The 17,649-nt window shown below is 38.4% G+C and overlaps 2 protein-coding genes across 3 annotated transcripts; both read right to left on the bottom strand.

The window, feature by feature from the left end:
- Positions 1-3,302: 3,302 nt before the first annotated feature.
- Positions 3,303-9,179, bottom strand: LOC131308039 (translocon-associated protein subunit alpha). Of its 2 annotated transcripts, none has more exons than XM_058334848.1 (8): positions 8,969-9,168; positions 7,662-7,820; positions 7,481-7,531; positions 7,175-7,263; positions 5,953-6,030; positions 5,623-5,826; positions 4,422-4,493; positions 3,303-3,572 (listed from the first exon to the last, which is right to left on the bottom strand). In XM_058334848.1, exons 1-8 carry the CDS (start codon positions 9,030-9,032, stop codon positions 3,414-3,416), a joined length of 876 nt encoding a protein of 291 aa, XP_058190831.1. In that variant the 5' UTR covers positions 9,033-9,168; the 3' UTR covers positions 3,303-3,413. The 2 variants fall into 2 exon arrangements, with proteins under 2 accessions (XP_058190831.1, XP_058190832.1); XM_058334849.1 differs by lacking the exon at positions 3,303-3,572 and adding an exon at positions 3,812-4,140 and having other exon boundaries at positions 8,969-9,179.
- Positions 9,180-10,311: 1,132 nt separating this feature from the next.
- On the bottom strand, positions 10,312-15,705 carry LOC131308038 (protein XAP5 CIRCADIAN TIMEKEEPER). Its single transcript, XM_058334846.1, has 12 exons — positions 15,354-15,705; positions 14,478-14,543; positions 14,309-14,373; positions 14,075-14,187; positions 13,457-13,535; positions 13,229-13,305; positions 13,076-13,137; positions 12,829-12,960; positions 12,668-12,721; positions 12,337-12,402; positions 11,136-11,210; positions 10,312-10,888 (listed from the first exon to the last, which is right to left on the bottom strand). The coding sequence occupies exons 1-12, from the start codon at positions 15,522-15,524 to the stop codon at positions 10,838-10,840; spliced, it is 1,011 nt and encodes a 336-aa protein (XP_058190829.1). The 5' UTR covers positions 15,525-15,705; the 3' UTR covers positions 10,312-10,837.
- Positions 15,706-17,649: the final 1,944 nt, after the last annotated feature.

The following is a 17,649-nucleotide window of genomic DNA, read 5'->3' as shown; positions in this document are numbered from 1 at the left end:
TAAAGATCCACATCTTGTTTTTCCTTCCCAATTTCATAATTGAAAAGGGCCCTATCATTTACACACGAGCCCCAATTGTTGTTTGTGAGAATTGATAGGTTTTAGTGAGAATTTTCTTTGGATTAAGACACTAGGAACAACAATACTGTGGCACATCAAGCATTCGTAAGTGTCGGTTTCTAGATCCGAGGATGCTGCAAAGCAGCTCCCTGTAGAGTGCTCTGTAGGGCACATCCGGATCGGCCATCTCGACAATCAATGGTTTGGACGGGGAAGAGAGTTAACTTTTCTTTGGAAGAGTTCATTTTTAATCCAGACCATTGAAAACACTTTGGACGGCTCTGGTGGTACACTATAGCGCTCTACACGGGGCTGCTTTGGAGCATCCCTGCCAAAAGAGATGGAGTTTAAGCTTATTGATAAGCAAGGCAATCCAATTTTTTTAAGAACAGATTAGTCATAATCACAATCAAATTAGAATTGGGTAGAGAATTATTTCTCTAAATTAGATGAATTTTGTGTTGTAGGGGCAACCCATGAGAGGACCATATTTGCATGTTTTTTGTTTATTTTGTATAGATAATTAATTGATACGGGCTTCCCACCTATTTGCGAAGCAATGAGGGCATTATGCATTAATTAGCATGTGCTGAATGGATGTAACAGTGTGGACAATGACTCTCCAACCTCACAGTGTTTTAGTATGTTTTTTTGGTCTACCCTCAACGCTCAAAATTATTTCTTAGATCAAGATTTTTGGAGCTGTCATGCCATAATGAAGCAACAAAAGTGGGTGATCATGATTTAGGGGACTTTTGTGATTTGTAGTCACTTAATGAGACTATTAAAGAGGTGGAGACACTCTAAATATTACAAAATTTGATTACGTAGTTAATCTTGAAAATGATCTAACGTATGTGAAACTCGTTGATGTCCGGCTTCATAGTGGCTAGAAACGCCTCTACTCAAACCTAAAAAGAATTAATTGAATGTAAGAATGCCGACAATGTCTCTCCAACCCCACACTCTATTTCAGTATGTTTTTTGATCTACCCCATAGCTCAAGGTCCCAAAATTATTTGTTAGATCAAGATTTTTGGAGCTGTCATTGGCTCATTGCCATAATGAAGCAACCTTAGTGGTTGATGATTTAGGGACTTGTGGATATTATGCACCTATAATTGCTGTGATTTGTAGTCACTTAATGATGCCATTAAAAGAGGTGGAGGCACTCTTAATACTCCAAAATTTTATTACGCGCGTAGATCAAGTTACAATTTTGAACTGATGTAACATATATCAAACTGGCTGTTGTTGGGCCGTATTGTCCCCGGCCAGGAACTGAGCTCCCGTCTAGTCTTCCTCTCCGCTCTAGCATGGTCTAGTTTGGGCCATTTGTAGGTCTTTTCCCGACTCAAAACAATGATCGGAACCGTTCAAGTTTAAAGCTCTATAGTGGCTAGAAAAGCCTCTAATCACGCCTAGAAAAAGAAATGTCTCGCATTGATCGTATCCTCCTACCTTTTTTCTTGAGACTAAAAGAAAGGCACTGTTTACCCACTTGTTTTTATCACTCAGTTTACACTTGACAGGCTAAAATTGGGGTACCTTAAGTGCTGTAATCACAAAATGTACAGCAAAATTTTCTTGGCCGGCTTCGACAATGGTATATTGCCCTAGGCGAGTACCGACAACTAGCATTTTTAAGCTTGAGCATTGAATTTTCAAGAATCTGCAGCTGGAAAGTTAGCATTTTCAACCCAAAGGAAAGTTAGTGAGCTGGGGCATTTATGGTCTTTGGATGTTCACTAACAGTGTTTTTCCTATGAGATTTCTTTTTCTTTTTCTTTTTTTTGGGTTTAATTTTTACAGCATTAATTAGTAGATTTATTAGTAACATCATCACCTCCCTATCGGGATTCCCCCTCGAACGTTTTCTTTGGTTATTATTTTTTCTTACTATAATTCATGATGTTCACATCAATTTATTATTTCTTCGATTATAAGGATGATAAGAAATACGTATAAGCCAAACATTAAAGTCTAGATTTCCCCTTGCCATTGTGTATTTTTTTTTTGTTAGATTAATCAGTGTCCAAGTCTTTTTACTTGCACCTAGATTAATTCCACATTCCTTCCTCAGGTCAAGAATGGTGGGATGCAACACTGTGTTGAGGAGATTTAGAGAAGTCTTGAGGAACAAATCTCATCGTCCACTAACAGATACCTGATTAAAGCCGTCAGAACAAAATCCTGGATGAAACGATCACGAGTCCAAGCCATTTGTAAGTCTTCGACACTTCCACTTATTTTCACCATATAACATTCAACTTAGAATAACACCGCTACTTATCCTCTCAGTGTTCTACCTTGCAAAGACACCTCCTAGCCGACCATCCCACAACCAGTAAGGAACCCTGAAAGGGAAGTCGCCATGCTGGTTGCAATTACCTACGCACTGTTGCCAAATCCCTTACCAACTTGGTAAATGCTAGGCAAAAAGCTTAATAACACGCCTTTTAAATTCAACTCCTTGTGTCCGGAATATTTAGTCTATTTTGTTGATCTTGATAAAGCACAAAGGAATCAACATCAGATTAGTTATCATTCATTAAATAGCCTTTTTTATGGATACCATCCATAAATCACGCATGCATATATAATTATATATCAAGCTTATATAAAAGTCAGCAGCTCCTTTGAAAATGTTGCTTTTTGGGTGCATGTGACTCATAATTGCCACAAGCCGTCCTACGTACCTCACATTCCTTTCCACTCTTATCAGAGAAAGGGAAATGAGATTTCACAGTATTAATTTTTGCTACCAACTGAAGACAGATAATAACTACTGTGAGAAGCTAGAGGGGTGACTTTCATTTTCCTAGGAAAACGATGCGTAAAACAATTGGAATTGGTATTTACAAGTTGCGTGAAGTTGATGGACGCGGGGTGCCTACTGCCCTTGTGGCCAAGGGAGGGGCATCAACAAAGAGAAAAAGAAAAAAGAAGTGGGTTATTAATGCACAAAACGGTGCCGTGCGAGGAACGGTGCCGTGCGAGGGGCAGCACCGCCTGCCTTGGCCACAAGGACACCCCGCGTCCGAAGTGTATCCCGTAAACCCCAAGGGGTAGCATGAGTGGCAACATCGATGAGTTGTAAACCCAGACAGTTAGACATTTTGAATTCGAAACTTGGCAACCTCTTCAAGCCAGGCCAACGAGAGAGAAATTTCATTCCCCTGATCTCGGAGTGGACGGTCTGCCTGCCTTTGATCGGAGAGGGAAGGGAAATAGTCAAGGTGTGCGTAAGCTGGCCCGAACACCCCTGACCGTCGAAACAACAAAATAAAAGTTGATCCCGTAACAAATTTATAGCACAAGTGGCAACATTGATGAGTTGTAAACCCAAACAGTCAGACATTCCGAATTTGAAACTTGGCAACCTGTTCGAGCCAGGCCAACGAGAGAATTATCTTGTGAATCCTCTGATCCCGGCGTGAATGGCCTGCCTTCGACCGGACATGGGAGGAAAATAGTGAATGTGTGCGTAAGCCGGCCCAAACACCCCTAACCTTCGAAACAACAAAATAAAAGTTGATCCTGTAACATTGTAAATTCATTTTGGATATTCTCTATTGTCAATGCTAAATGGAGCTCTTTCTTCCTATTCTCCACAAACTCAAAGATATCACCTTGTTTGATTTACATCCTCCACCACCACCATATCATAAACACCACTAAGCAGCACACACACTAGGCAAATTCAATGACCAAAAGGATTATCCACAAAAAGAAGGCAAGAAGGATCCAATTGACAGGACGAAAACAGTATATCAAAATGACAATCCTTAATTTAATTTTACAAAATTGTATCTTCCCTAAGTCAAATTCCGCTGATTTTGCTCTAGAAAGGTTCAACTCTTGGCTGTCTTGAAGAAAAAATGAAATGTAATGAATTTCTCTTCCTCATACTCCCTGAGGCGTTTCCTGGCCTAGTGTTTTTTTAACAACTTTGCCATTTAGGCGTTTCGACACGGCTACTTTGTGTTACAAGAATCTACGCCTCATCATAATTCTTCGTCCAAGCCTGATCTACTTCTTTTTTGATTTGTTGGCCAGTGATTGAGTATATGCAGTTCCCTGAGAGAGAGAGAGAGAGAGAGAGAGAGAGAGAGAGAGAGAGAGAGAGAGAGAGAGAGAGAGAGTAATCAGTCACCAAATAAAAGACATCAAGTTGAATATTCAGTTTAAACACCCGTCTTTTATCGCAGATACCAAACATTTTATAGAGAACTCATAACTGAAGGAGAAGATGTATTTAACATGTTCATACATGAAAACAGAAGATTGCAAAAAGCAACTGAGGTCAAGGGAAAAAAAACTTTGAGTAGTTGAGTTTGAAGATGCATAAAACAACATACCTGCAACCACTCGTCCATTGAGGCATCAGTTGTCTTGGTTCCAACTTCCACCTTAGGTTGCCTCTTAGTTTTCTGATAATGATATACATCAATTTGAAAAAGGTTATACCATTTCGATTCAAGGAGGAAAAAACCAAAATGAAATATCAAGTCATGGAGAGAGAAAAGAAGATGAATAAAATCTGCCCATCTCTAGATTCAGTATCATAAAACATTCGTTAAAGAGGAATAAAATCTGCCAATCTTTTTGGTCCCAAAAAGATTGTCCCAATTGAAAAGTGATGAAGTTACTTCTTACCCTTAATTTTTGAAATGAAGTACATGTAATTATGATGTTTGAGGGGTAAAAAGCAAAAAGAAATAATATGACAAGTTCAATGATGATGTTCCCCTAATAAGTTGGAATACCCAAAAGGGATCAATAAAGTAGGACAGAGGGAGTATTATCCTAAATAGTATCTATATCTACCTAGAAAAGAACTCAAAAAGAATAGAAGATATCTGTGAAGGCCTATAAAACAAAAATGATTCCCTCAAATTGGGTGTACAGTACAACACTTGGGTGCACGGAGCGGGAGCGGAAGAATATAGAAGCTCCCAAAGTTGGGAAGCATGAAAGGAGCGCACACAATGTAGCATAAAATATACACTTTGAAAGTACAATCATTTTATGCAGGAAAAATATGGGCCAATGCACCAAAGTGCCAGAAATGGGCTAGTGTTACAATATATGGTTTTCTTTTCAAGATATCATGACTTGGACAAGATATATGAGTTCATCAAAGACCAATTAATAAAGCCAAGTGATAAATCACTGCTATTATATACAATAATTGTACAAAAGCTACCATCTTTGTAAGGAGAGGCTCCCATCAAGCTCCGTAGTTGGAAGCGTAGGAGCCCACTCCTAAGGTTGGTGCCACCACTTTAGAAGCTCCTTGCTACTAAGCTACAGTGCCACACCACAAAATGGAACAATGGGTGGGTCATAGAAAAAAACGACAATACATCACTTCAATGATTTCCTTCCAAATGTGAACAAAAGTACATGATATCGTTTGCATTGTTAATGTTCAAGAAGTAATAGGGCAAATCTAAAAGATTGTCAAATTACGATTAAACCACAAACTGCTATAACATCTTAGATCTACTCCTACTTAATAGCATAAGATGGAGTATATGGAAGAGGGCATGTAATTACCTTGGAAAGGTGCTGTATCTGACTACGAATCCATATTCCAAGAAGGCCAACAAGGCCAATTCCAAGGAAAAACAGGAAAACTGACTCAACACTGAGAGGGCCACTAGTTTCAGTAACTTCAAAGGTACCATTGTAGAATGTGCTCTGGTACGGGTTCTGGTCTATCTCATAGATAATGGTGCCCACAAGATCAAATGTTCCAGGCTGCAGCAAAAAGAATTACTGTAACTGCCTAGGCTCGCGGAAAAATCAATGGGCATCTGAAATGAAAACCACAGCTACACTATTTTTCCAAACAGCATGCGTGAAAATCCAGAGCAATGGACATACCTGCAAAAATTTGCTGACACCAAACACGTATGGAAAAGTAGCTTGAGCTGAGGGAGGAACTGAAGCATTGTTGAAACCCTAAGGAACACAAACATATAGCAACCAACTGAGCCAAATTACAGCAAACATTGAGAACGAGAAAATGAAGTAGAGCAAGCAAATGTTCAAAACTAAGTCTAAGTACAGAAAGGAAGGGGGGCAAATTTGAATATAGGTAAGACCGAAAAGACAGGGGGGCAAATTTGAATATAGGCAAGACCGAAAAAACACATGATAGCATCCTGCAAGAACTCCAAAAATTTGAAAAGGCATAGTTTCTTCAGTTGAAAAAGTTTACATGAGATAACTCATAACAGGGAGGAAAATTCAAAACTAAGGCTGAAGCAACAGCATAAAACTCACATATATGAGAATAGACGGTATACTAAAGAACCTAGATCGAAGTCTTCAAATGAAACAAGTAGAGAATCCTCATTTGAAGTTACAAACAGTACCATAATCATGGTCTTGCTATGGGAATCTCAAATCTCAAAAAATATACATACATGGTCATTTAAAGGTTAAGACAGACACTTCAAAAGAAATGGTCCTCTATGGCTCTATGCGCCTTTCTCTATTTAACTCAAAGTAGAAATACCCCAATGTGAATCACCAACTAAGATGTATACCTCAAACCACCAATAGAAAGAGACCCCTATGAACTGTTCCATGACGCCTTTGCATCATCACCATCTGAAAAATTGTGTAGCTGGGATCCTCACTCTGCTATGGCGACCATGCTCTTCTCTCTAAGCCTCGGTTGATTGCAATTGCATACATGTCTCACCATAAACTCAATCATTTTCTAGTCAAGCATGATCTACATTGGTCCTGCTCAATATATCACGTTTTATCACCATTCCCTAAGACATCCTTCACCATCAGCCCACCCAAATACGTTTTAGACGTTATGCAACCAAACAAAATATTAGTCAACCTACTGCTTCCAAGGATTCTGTTGGCATGACATACTTAACAGAAAAAGAGAGCATTTAACCCTAGATCCTACTATTCGCAGGAGAACCCTAGATCCTACTATTCGCAGGAGAACCAACTACTACGAAGATGAAATTATAATAAAAGCATATAATAAGTTGTATATAGTTGTAAATGGGTTTGGAACCTGGGTTAATGCCATTTATCATGTAGAAGCCACGAAGACAAGTCAGTAAGGCAATAATACCTGTGCAGAAAGGTTTTGAACCACAAGACGATGATCATAAGAAAGATGAACACTGGCCTTGATTGCAATAATATCCACATTTGTTTCCCCTATTGCCATAATCCAAAAGTAGCAAGTGAGATCAGCTCTCTAACAGACTACACTCAAAAGAAAGACTACGAAAAAAAATGAACTATAACATCAAGGAGCACAAAGTCACACACTGCCACAATAAGCTATAGGAATTTTCTTATAATGGTGATATCAGACAACAATCCCAGTAGCTTAAAAAGAAAGAAATAACACTAGCAGACAACAAATGATTACCCTCATTTTTCATTCCAACCAAGAGTTCACTCTCTTCCCCTGCAATCCCGGCTGCATAAAGAAAGAAACTATTTTTAAAACTGAAAAAAAAAAAGGAGAATGGGACTTTAAATAAGAAAAAGAATACAAATGATGTCAAATGAAAACACAGCATGTTTTAACAAAATTCCATCATTCTCACATCGTGAAGGATTTTTTGGGAAAACGCAGACTGTTTCCACTCCTAGAGCTGGACTAAAATTCCCGTCCGTGAAATCTTGGACATCATCACCTACAATCCCAAGATCACCTGCTTCTATAGCAGCTTCGGCAACGTCAGCAACTTCTTGAGACCTAGCAACTATCAAGCAAACACATACTAGTTAAGTTACACATCAACTATGTAAGCTATTACTTTAAAATAACCATCACAGAGTTAAGTACTTCCAGGATTAAATTATGTACAACTATGAAAACAAGAACCCATCAAACATCAAGACAAAATCAACAAGCATCTATCAAGTCAAACATCAAAGATAATGCAGTATGACGATAAAGTAATATTCCATCTGTCCCATAATTTTAGTCCCTTATGGGAATCTAACTATTTAAGGAGACATCATCGTTACACCTCAAAAAGAACAAATCCCCTAAATTGCCCTTTATTTGGAAAATACGATCTATTACCTCACGTTAAAATAGCAAGGACAAATAAAAGGAAATCTATCACCTTTTTCTCTTTTGACTTGTCAAAATAATCTGTTATGGGACAGAGGGGCAGCTCTACTTGGATTTGAGGGGGTTCAAGTGAACCTCTGGATTCAAAAATGTACTAAATTTTATATATTTTTCTAGATAATGTTCTTTGTAACAATGTCCGCATTGGAACATTGGAACGAAGCCAAAGTAAATGAAAATTCACTCAGACAGCACAATAAAACAAAATAAACCAACCTTGGTACATTGTCAAAACCAAAAAATATATAGTGTTTAGTATACAAAATCTTTAAATACGTTTTTGTCACCACCAAACCCATCCGTCCCCAATGGAACATCCAAAAATGAAAAGATGGAATAAAATTATGGGATAGAGGGAGTACATTAACTCAATTTAGCTTTAGCAAGCAAGTACTGCTTTCAATTCTCAGGTAAAATAAGATACTTTTCAATCATGCCAACCACAAACATCTCAAATCTCTATCGAGTACGAATTGCCCATACTAAACATGAATCGATCAGATATAACAGGTTAATAAAACAACGATAAGAATCCACTGCCGGATAAAATGAAGCAGAAAATCAACCAGTAAACGTCATCAAAGATGCTAATTTGTAAATCAAACGAGAAGGAATAGACGTCAGGGATCGTAAGGGAGGCTGAGGTTGAAAATGCAACCACACAAAAGTAGATGGTGAAAATTTAAGGGACATACAAGTACGTAATACACAGAAAAAATGAAAAATTAAATCTGCATGCGTAAGAATTGGATCTAAATCTGAGATGCGAACCTTGGAGGGAGGGAGAGGAGAGGAGGAGAAAAGCTAGGATACTGAGGAAGAAACCAATCCTCATTTTCTAGAGAGAGAGAGAGAGAGAGAGAGAGACGCCGGGGCTCAGGCGGATGAAGAAGAAGCAGGGTCGTTGCTGTGCTTCGGTTTCTGCGTAATGCAAAGGCGTGAATGAGAGTCATCAACTTATCAGACAAGAAGCAAAATGCGGCGTCTGACACTTAATAAAAAATGAGTGCTGTTAAATACAACTGCGAAAAATGAGTGCTGTTAAATACAACTGCGAATTTGCTACATGTAGCCGATTCATAAAAGGAAATTTTTAGATTCCTTCTTATGAAATGGCTATATATAACAAATTCGCAATTGCAAATAGCCGGACCCTAAAATAATGGAGGAAAATGTCGAGTTTGTGAAACGTCGACGTCGGGCTGCTAAGTTTGTAGGATCGTATCTTAGAGGAAAAAGTGATTGCTGAGATGAAAAGGCTCCTTTTGTTATAAAACTAGTGCAATAAATAAGATTGCAGAAACTAAATTAAGAAGCAGACACAAATATATATATAGAAAGATAGCTACTTCAGAAACTATCAAGAGCAGAGTAGATCTTCAGAACCTACTATATTTTATTCTCTGTCTTTTCTTTCTCTCTTGCTTGATGATCTTTTTCTACACAATGTACATCATATTTATAGACAGAAAAACTAAGAGGTGTAATCAATATACTTACTATTTCATCTAACCCAAATAGTGCCCTATTAATGTTTTTGTTCCTTTGTCTTCCAAGTGGCTCATACACAATAATTCACAACACCTTTGACAAACTTTTTTGGTGTCTTTTCGGCATTGTTTAATTTCTACTCACTTCGTTCTATTTTAGTTCATTTTCGTTTTTGTGTCGTTCTTTCAATGCTTATATCTCCCAATTTATAATATTTTTTATAATTTTAAAAATTTTGTATTATAAATCTAATCGAAAACTATCAAACAAGATCCATATTGCATATTTTTTGATATTCATATTAGAAGATATAAGCGTTGAAAAAAAGGGACGAGAAACGAACATGAACAACCAAAATGGGATAGAGGGAGTTTTAAATTTCTAGGTATAGTTTTTACGTCATGTTTTATGAGATTTCGGTCTAATTTTTCCGTCATCTTGTTCGTCCATTGAGTTCTGGCTCTTCATGAACGCACATTAACCGGGTAACGTAATGTTTGTATGTTACCAAATAGGAGTACTCTTTGGAGGGTCCATATCATAATGTGCACTCCTCTAACGATATCCACCAGCACATAATACTCATAGAGGGAAAAAAAAAAAAACAAATCTGATCAGCCCACAAGTCAACAAGCAAATCTGATCACTGAATTGCATTACCAGAGGTCATACTAATTTCGATAGCAACAAAAATCCAGATAAAACTACGATGAGCTCAATACATAACAAAATAATCGTCAAGATTAAGTTGGCAATGAAAAGAAATTAACCACTGAGTAAGCCTTAAGCCATGCGGGGTGAACATGGTGCATTGAGATTGAGTCATTGACCATCATCCATGAGTAATGAAACCCAATACTCTTTCAATGCCCAAATTACAAGCAACTCTGAGGTGACGAAGTAAATTCCAGTTCAGCCAAAACTAATATGGTTAAAAAAAAGAAAAGAAAAGAAAAGAAAGGGGAATTGCCTCAACATGTTCTCCTGATGCAAGGTATTTCATAGGAAACCGTCACATAAATAGCTACTTGAAGCTGGTCACAAATGCTCGCATTTCTATAGCAAGTACATGTAAATCCTCGGCTGATGGCAAAGGTTTCAGCTCATAAAAGCACAAAAAAGCGTGTATGACATGTTGCATTTGGTCACTTAATCCCCATGGATTGTGTACCGCTCCCACTTCCTTGTTGGATCATATATCTGCAATATTTTGAAGAAAGTACCAGCCAGAGAAAAATATGAGCGATCACGAATCATCAGTGGCCAAAGCATGTAGAATGTAGATAGTGTGATCACACATGACCGTAAATGCAGCACAAATGACTGTGTGACCCCAGGCTCAGATGCTGTAATCACTTCCACCCACCTACCCACACCCACACAAACAGAGAGAGAGAGAGAGAGAGAGAGAGAGAGAGAGAGAGAGAGAGAGAGAGAGAGCATGTACCTCCCATCTTGAAGCAGGGAAGATGTGCTTGTTCTTTTCATACCAGTGTCTCTCAACAACTTTACCAGCATGGGACTGTAAACAAGCAGGTGAAGAAATTAGTATGTAGTTTGAAAATGCAATAGCAATGAGCGAACCTAATGCAAGGACTCTGGTCAATCACATGCACAAATACACAACCCCAAGGGGGTGGCCAAGTGGTCAAAGCTTAGGACTTAAGGGTTTGCTCCCTCCTAAGGTTTCAGGTTCAAAACCTATCAAGTGCTATCAATTCTTTTGGGGCCAGTCCATAAAGAACTTTGATCTGGCTTTCATTGGGACCCCTGCAAGTGGGCAGTGGGATTGGTTCCCCAGGATTAGTTGAGGACTCGGAGGTGCGCATAAGGTGACCTGGTCACCTGAGTTATCAAAACAAAACAAAAAGACATACACAAATACACATGCATAGACACGCCTTGATTTTGGGATGGTTTCTTCAAAGAAGATCAAGAACCATGTAACTGGATCCAAAGATAATGATGCAGGATGATAGCATGGTTTTCAGACATCTTGGTTATGATATTAAGAAATTCCAAGAACAGACTTTCACTTGAAGTTGAATTACAAGAAGGTTAAACACTTGGATGCATCAGATCAGTAAAGTTTCTAAATGGCAGTTTCTACCTGGTAGTAAAAGATAAAGCCTCTGTATTGCAGTGCCCATATATGTCCAATCATATTCCCATTTCCCAAGAAGCAAACGGCATGGAATCTCATAAACCAAATAGCAAGACCCCGTTTGATAGCGGAATCATGTAATAAAAATGGTACACATTCAAAGTCCTCCAATTAGGCGAGTTTGATAACGAATAATCACCAAACCACCTAAAGCTTAAAACTGACCAACTGAAAACAAGTTTTAATTTAAAATATAGAAGACTTAACTTTCACAGAATGCTAAAATACACTTCGAGAAATGTAGAACTTAGTTTCATTCTCAACTAACAGGTTTATCTTGCAAAGTTTTACATCAGACGTAAAATATCACAAATTTTCAGTACTTGAAATTTAATTGCTGTCATTTCTTAGTACGAAGTCAGAGCCCGCCAGTTAATGAAGTGTGTTCACTCCCAACTCTTTCTAGTTTTAAATCTATGAACTTACTCCACCATATGCAGGATTCTGGACGATGAATACAGATGCAAATGTGTAAATCCCATACCTCGTCCTTCTCAATGGTTGCATCAGCAATTGTTCGCACGTCCTCGTGCACGTCAAAATGGAAAAGCTGACCAAAAACAGAAACAAAGAAAGAACATATTTTTAAAAAAAAGTATGAGCAAGCTGCATGCAAAAGATGAACGGACACTAAAACTAGCAACCCTTATGACTCAAGTTTATTGAAAACTAGCAACCTTTTTGAAGGGCCATCTTAACAATTCTACCATCTTTGAAAAAACAAAAAGAAAACAACGAAAAAGCATAGTTTGCTTTTCACACTTTCTGTTTTACAACATTAAGGCAAACTGAAGTAAACTAAAGATGAGGATTACCGGCCCACTTTTCCCCCTTGCCTTGTTGACAATCAGCTCATAGAAACTGTGTTGCTGGAAGCCCAATGAAAACAGAAAGTGATGCAATAGTTAGCACAGATCCAACGGCCGGAAACATAATACGACCAGTGACCACAAATAAGCATATTCATATATCTCACATGAGGAATAATAAGATCTTCCTTTACATAAAGCAGGTTCTCCACTGAAGTTGTTCGAATCTCTCGAAACTCAGGGGCAAGTTGCTGCTGAACAGCCCGGAGAAACTCTCCGATTGTATCTCCTTTGCGAAGCTGAAAAACGGAAACTCACGAGTGCCAAGAAAAATGTTGAAGTACTGATCTTTGGGGGAGGGTTGAAGAAAATGGATCCACAAAATATAGTGGAAGTAGATAGCCAAAAAACTACCTGGAGAACCCTCCTATGGCCTGCTCCATCCCAGTAACTGTAAGTGATTTCAAGAGGCTCGTCTGAAAGAAAAAAATATGCAGAAAAATAATCATGACATTCAGTTCATCCAGAAATTACATAATCACAACAGGACTGGCAAAGCAGAATTACTTCGAATCTGTTCCTGCTCACGAAGCCACTGTTTCCGCAGCCTTTCACGCTCTGCTTGTTCCTCTGCTTCCCTCTCACTGTAAGAGTGCTTCACAACCCCAAGGAAAATGTTAAGCCCAAATCAAGATGAGGGAGAGAATACAAAAAGGCAACCTTGCTTATACGAGAGAGAGAGAGAGAGAGAGAGAGAGAGAGAGAGAGAGAGAGAGAGAGAGAGAGAATCCGTACCTGTCAGGCAAAAAGCTAGTTTCTACAGTGGGATCTTTGCCAAACTTTCCAAGTGCAAGCCTCTTTGGTTCTCTACTTTCTGCAAAGTGATAGAATAAACGTGCATCTTTTAGCATTAGGAAGAAGATAACCAGACAATAGTTTTTAGTTCACATAGAAGTATATATGACTAAGCTAACAACTACAGTAATTCCCTTATTTTCCCAAGGGCCAAGTTCACAAAAGCACCAGCCCTCCACAAACAGTCCAGTATCAAATCATGTTTGACGTCATATAAAATTTCCAAAATGACCGCCATTAAAACACCAGATCTAACTTAAACAAATGTACCCAGTGCCACCAAATGGTTGCAGCTCCAAAGCACTTCTTAAAATCCAATCTTATTTACCCCTATTGTAACTTATATAACAATGTGATTGAGTCACCCAATCATCATCCTATCCTCTTCACTCCCCATCTCTCGGAAATATAGAAGCCATCCCCACCAGCAACTACCGTCCGGATAACCCCAAGTCCCAACATCCTAGGCCGCTAGCTTATAATTTAAACCACCTTAAATATTAAAATTGACAAAATGAAACAAAAGATTCAAGGTTGCATTAAGTTGATAATACTCACTGTTATCCTCATCTTCCTCCTCACTTCCATTTTCAATATCTTCAGAGAAAGATAATCGGGGGTTCCCCTTTACCTTCCGCTTTTGCCTCTTTTGTGCTTGAAGCTCCTCCTCCCTTCAAATTTAGCAAAAAGGGGGAACCCAAAGTAAATTAAAAATAAAAAATGGTACCTAAGATGCCACCGAAAAACACTTAGTATCTCAAAGTTTACAAATGTCCTGTCTTTTATACTCACTCTTGTTGTAGCTTCTGAAGTTTCTCCTTCTCTTCTTCTTCAATTTTGGTCCGAATATTAACCCTCTACAGCACATATTTAAAGCACAAAACACAACCCTTAGTCAGGCACAATTCTTCAACAAGCAAGCAAACAGCTAAAGCTTACTCACAAAAATTAAAACTGTTACCTTCTCAACATATTCCTCCCTAGTAACCAGACCAACTGTTTCCTTCTTGAACGCAGTCTCAAGAATCTGAAGAACAAATTAAACCACACAATACTAGTAAAAATTATAACATTAAACACTGCCATCCTTCAAAAAAAAAAGAGAAGGGATGACACCACCTTAGGGCTGGGTAGGGTCAGCTGTTGAAAATTAATTTAAGTTTCTACATACAATTTTCTCTCTCGTGAACAATGGTGTATCGGTTGAAACACAAACTTCAAAAGCTTGAGACTTGCAGGCATTGCTGTCTTTTACTTAACGTTCCATTAATAGAAACATGTGTTTGGACTTTGGAAAACGTTTAACCGCCTGATGGGCCTGACGGGTACTTGAGGAACTGAAGGTGATCAACTGACAAATGATTTATTGGTTGAGTACAAAAAAAAAAAAAGTTCTTTGACACGATTGGCAATGAGTCATTTTGCTGTGCAACTATTTAAAACCATCAACCCTTGTTGAATCCAATTGTAGAAGCTCATGTATTCGCGAGTTCTTTTTGTCCAAACAAACTACCATTACATGCAATATGTTATTTCGGCGAACAATAGGTGGAATTTATGTCTGTGAATAAAATTCCTCTAGTCGCCACTGCAAAAATGTGTGATCACAAAAAAGGGAAATTTTTCGCAGACTAATCATTGTCACAAGAAGGTTTAACATTTTCCAAAAAAACAAAACATTACAACTGAAATCCACTTTCGCAAAACAAACTTAAGTGAAGTATAAACTAAATAGACACGCTTGAATTCGTCCAACGCGAAAGTATACAAAAAAACCCTAAATTTGGAGAGTATTGAAAAGCCCTAGGAAGTTAGAGTGGGATTGGGGGATGCGAACCTCGGAGGTACTGGACCCGAATTGGAGGAGACCCGGTTGGCCTTGGGTAGAAGCAGTCTTGTTTTTGAGCTCCTGGATTTTCCTCCTCTCGGCTTCTCTCTGCTTCTCGAGCCTCCGGATCCTCACCGCGTCTTGGGCCGTGCCCACGTACCCGTCTCCCATACCCGACATCGTTCTCTACCTCTGGTTCGATTGATCGAACGAAATGTCAAACCAGAAGCGGCAGAACTTGAGCAGCTCGACTTGCAGAGAGGGGGGAAACTGCGAACGCCGGTTAGGAAAAAATAAATTCAGGGTTTATAATTTTCACCCGCGTATAAGCGCTCTCTCTCTCTTTCGGAGTGAATTTTATTCCGTAGTGGAATCAGCTTTACTACGAGTTCATGGGTACATACCCTGCTTACGTATTGCTTAGGTGTGTCTTGCATCCTCAAAATATGATCGAAATCGCTTATATCTTGTATGAGATATTTGTTTTAGATTAAAAAAAAATGATCGAAATCGTTTATATTGTATGAGATATTTGTTTTAGGGTTTCTCCAAAGAATCAACTAAATTAAATATCGGTAAAGACGCTTATTACATATTCAACGTTACTCCTAACTTCATATCAGCATAGTTGGATACTTGGATGTTATGTAAATACCTTTGCCAATATCCGATTTAACTTTTATTTTTTACATACTCTATATGTATTTTGAACAAAATGAATGGTTTTATCATTTTTTTAGACTCAATAGGAATTCCAAAACAATACATATGCGGGGTATGTACTGATATATTATTGGGTTTGATCCAACGTGATCAAATCTATTTTCATAAAAGTAATTTCACTCCGATCATTTCTGATTATATACCAATCATTATTCTATTAACATATATCATTTACAGGATTTATCATCTCCAAAAGCTCTATAACTTGAACAGTTTTGATCAAGAAATAAACATGAAATGAGTTCACAAACGATCAATTAACTTCATTTTAAAGACCTCGCATGTTCAAGATGCGATTTATCAAAGAAACCTTCTTCCCGGCACTCCTATACTTTCCGGATTCGAGGTTTGCTCTATTCCATTTGTACGGATACCATTGATTTTCTCATCTAAAATGCTTTATGGATCTACTTCGTGACAAATTGGAATCAAGGCTTGGGATGCGAAAGTCATTGGAAATGTTGTAGACTTGTGTACCAGCGGGGTAGTCAAATTACTGTTTGTTTTGTTAACTCAAGTGTTCGGAATAGCTTATGCGCACCTCAACTAATCTCACCGTCCACTTGCGGGAATTTCAATTAAAGTCATAATAAAGCTTCGTATGCACTGGCCTCTAAAAGAGTTGATAGAACCTACGAAATTTCGAACCTAAGACCCTTGGATGAAGCAAACCCCTCAGTCTCAGACTCTCAGGTTTTGACCAACTCCTTTGGGGTGGTTGTCAAATTACTGTTATTAAAGGGTATTTTGAGATACTAAGTACAAATAAGATTTCATGGAAGGAGTATTTTGGAAGAGTTGGAGATATTAAATTAGTTTCAAATGTCTAGAACAAATTACAATTGGAACATCCAAATTGCCTAAAGCCAGGCAGGAACTGTAATAAGTGGGTTGGAAATTGAATACGCAGGGAGGCTCGAGTGGTTGAGCTGGAGCCTTGACAATTAAAGGGGAAAAGTTTTTTTGTTTTCCCCTTGCGTATATGTGTACGTAGTCACAGTAGGTGCAATGTCCATCTAGGAGCTAACCATGGTCATTGGTGGTCAAAATGTCCATCATAGTTGGGATTTTGACAGTCTGGGCATCATGAGTTGTAATGTTGTATGGTTACAATCACTATAAATGAAAAAAGGAGAACTATTACGAGGCAAGTAACGAAAAAAGAGGATTGGAAGTGGAGTTGTATTCCCGTGCCTTGGAACGTTGGCGTAATACTTTATCACTCTCCTCAATTTAGATGACGTACCTAATCACGAACATATGTTAGAGGTGCCAGAGGAAGTCTCTACCCAAGCCTTTTTATAAATTGCTTTTGCTATTCTTCAAGCTTCTGATACATCCATTATCAAGGTCTTTTATTTTTAGGTTTTAACGAGCCACAAAGGATGCCTTGGAGAGATTTTGCATTTCGTCCCCAAAGTTCCTTTCGTCCACTGATTGAATCTTGTACGTAGTTAGCTGGTGTATTCTTCTGCGCGCGGGGGCATACTAGGAATAAACGATCCCATTCCTACAGTAATAAACGATCCCATTCCTACAGTCATTGTTTCGGGCCCAAACCCAACTATTTCTAATTTGTTTC

The sequence above is a fragment of the Rhododendron vialii genome, chromosome 11a (genome assembly GCF_030253575.1).
Source record: "Rhododendron vialii isolate Sample 1 chromosome 11a, ASM3025357v1".
NCBI classification, from domain to species: Eukaryota; Viridiplantae; Streptophyta; class Magnoliopsida; order Ericales; family Ericaceae; genus Rhododendron; species Rhododendron vialii.
This window is presented reverse-complemented; position numbering and strand designations above follow the sequence as displayed.

Excerpts from the sequence above, each read along its gene's own strand:
- LOC131308039 (XM_058334848.1), bottom strand. The coding sequence starts at position 9,032 with ATGAGGATTGGTTTCTTCCTCAGTATCCTAGCTTTTCTCCTCCTCTCC. Across the intron at positions 7,821-8,968 it reads CTCCTCTCCCTCCCTCCAAG|TTGCTAGGTCTCAAGAAGTT; the intron begins GTTCGCATCTCA and ends TTTGCTTGATAG. Across the intron at positions 4,494-5,622 it reads AGATACAGCACCTTTCCAAG|AAAACTAAGAGGCAACCTAA; the intron begins GTAATTACATGC and ends TATCATTATCAG.
- LOC131308038 (XM_058334846.1), bottom strand. The coding sequence starts at position 15,524 with ATGTCGGGTATGGGAGACGGGTACGTGGGCACGGCCCAAGACGCGGTG. Across the intron at positions 11,211-12,336 it reads CAACCATTGAGAAGGACGAG|TCCCATGCTGGTAAAGTTGT; the intron begins GTATGGGATTTA and ends GCTTGTTTACAG. Across the intron at positions 10,889-11,135 it reads TCCCTGCTTCAAGATGGGAG|ATATATGATCCAACAAGGAA; the intron begins GTACATGCTCTC and ends AAAATATTGCAG.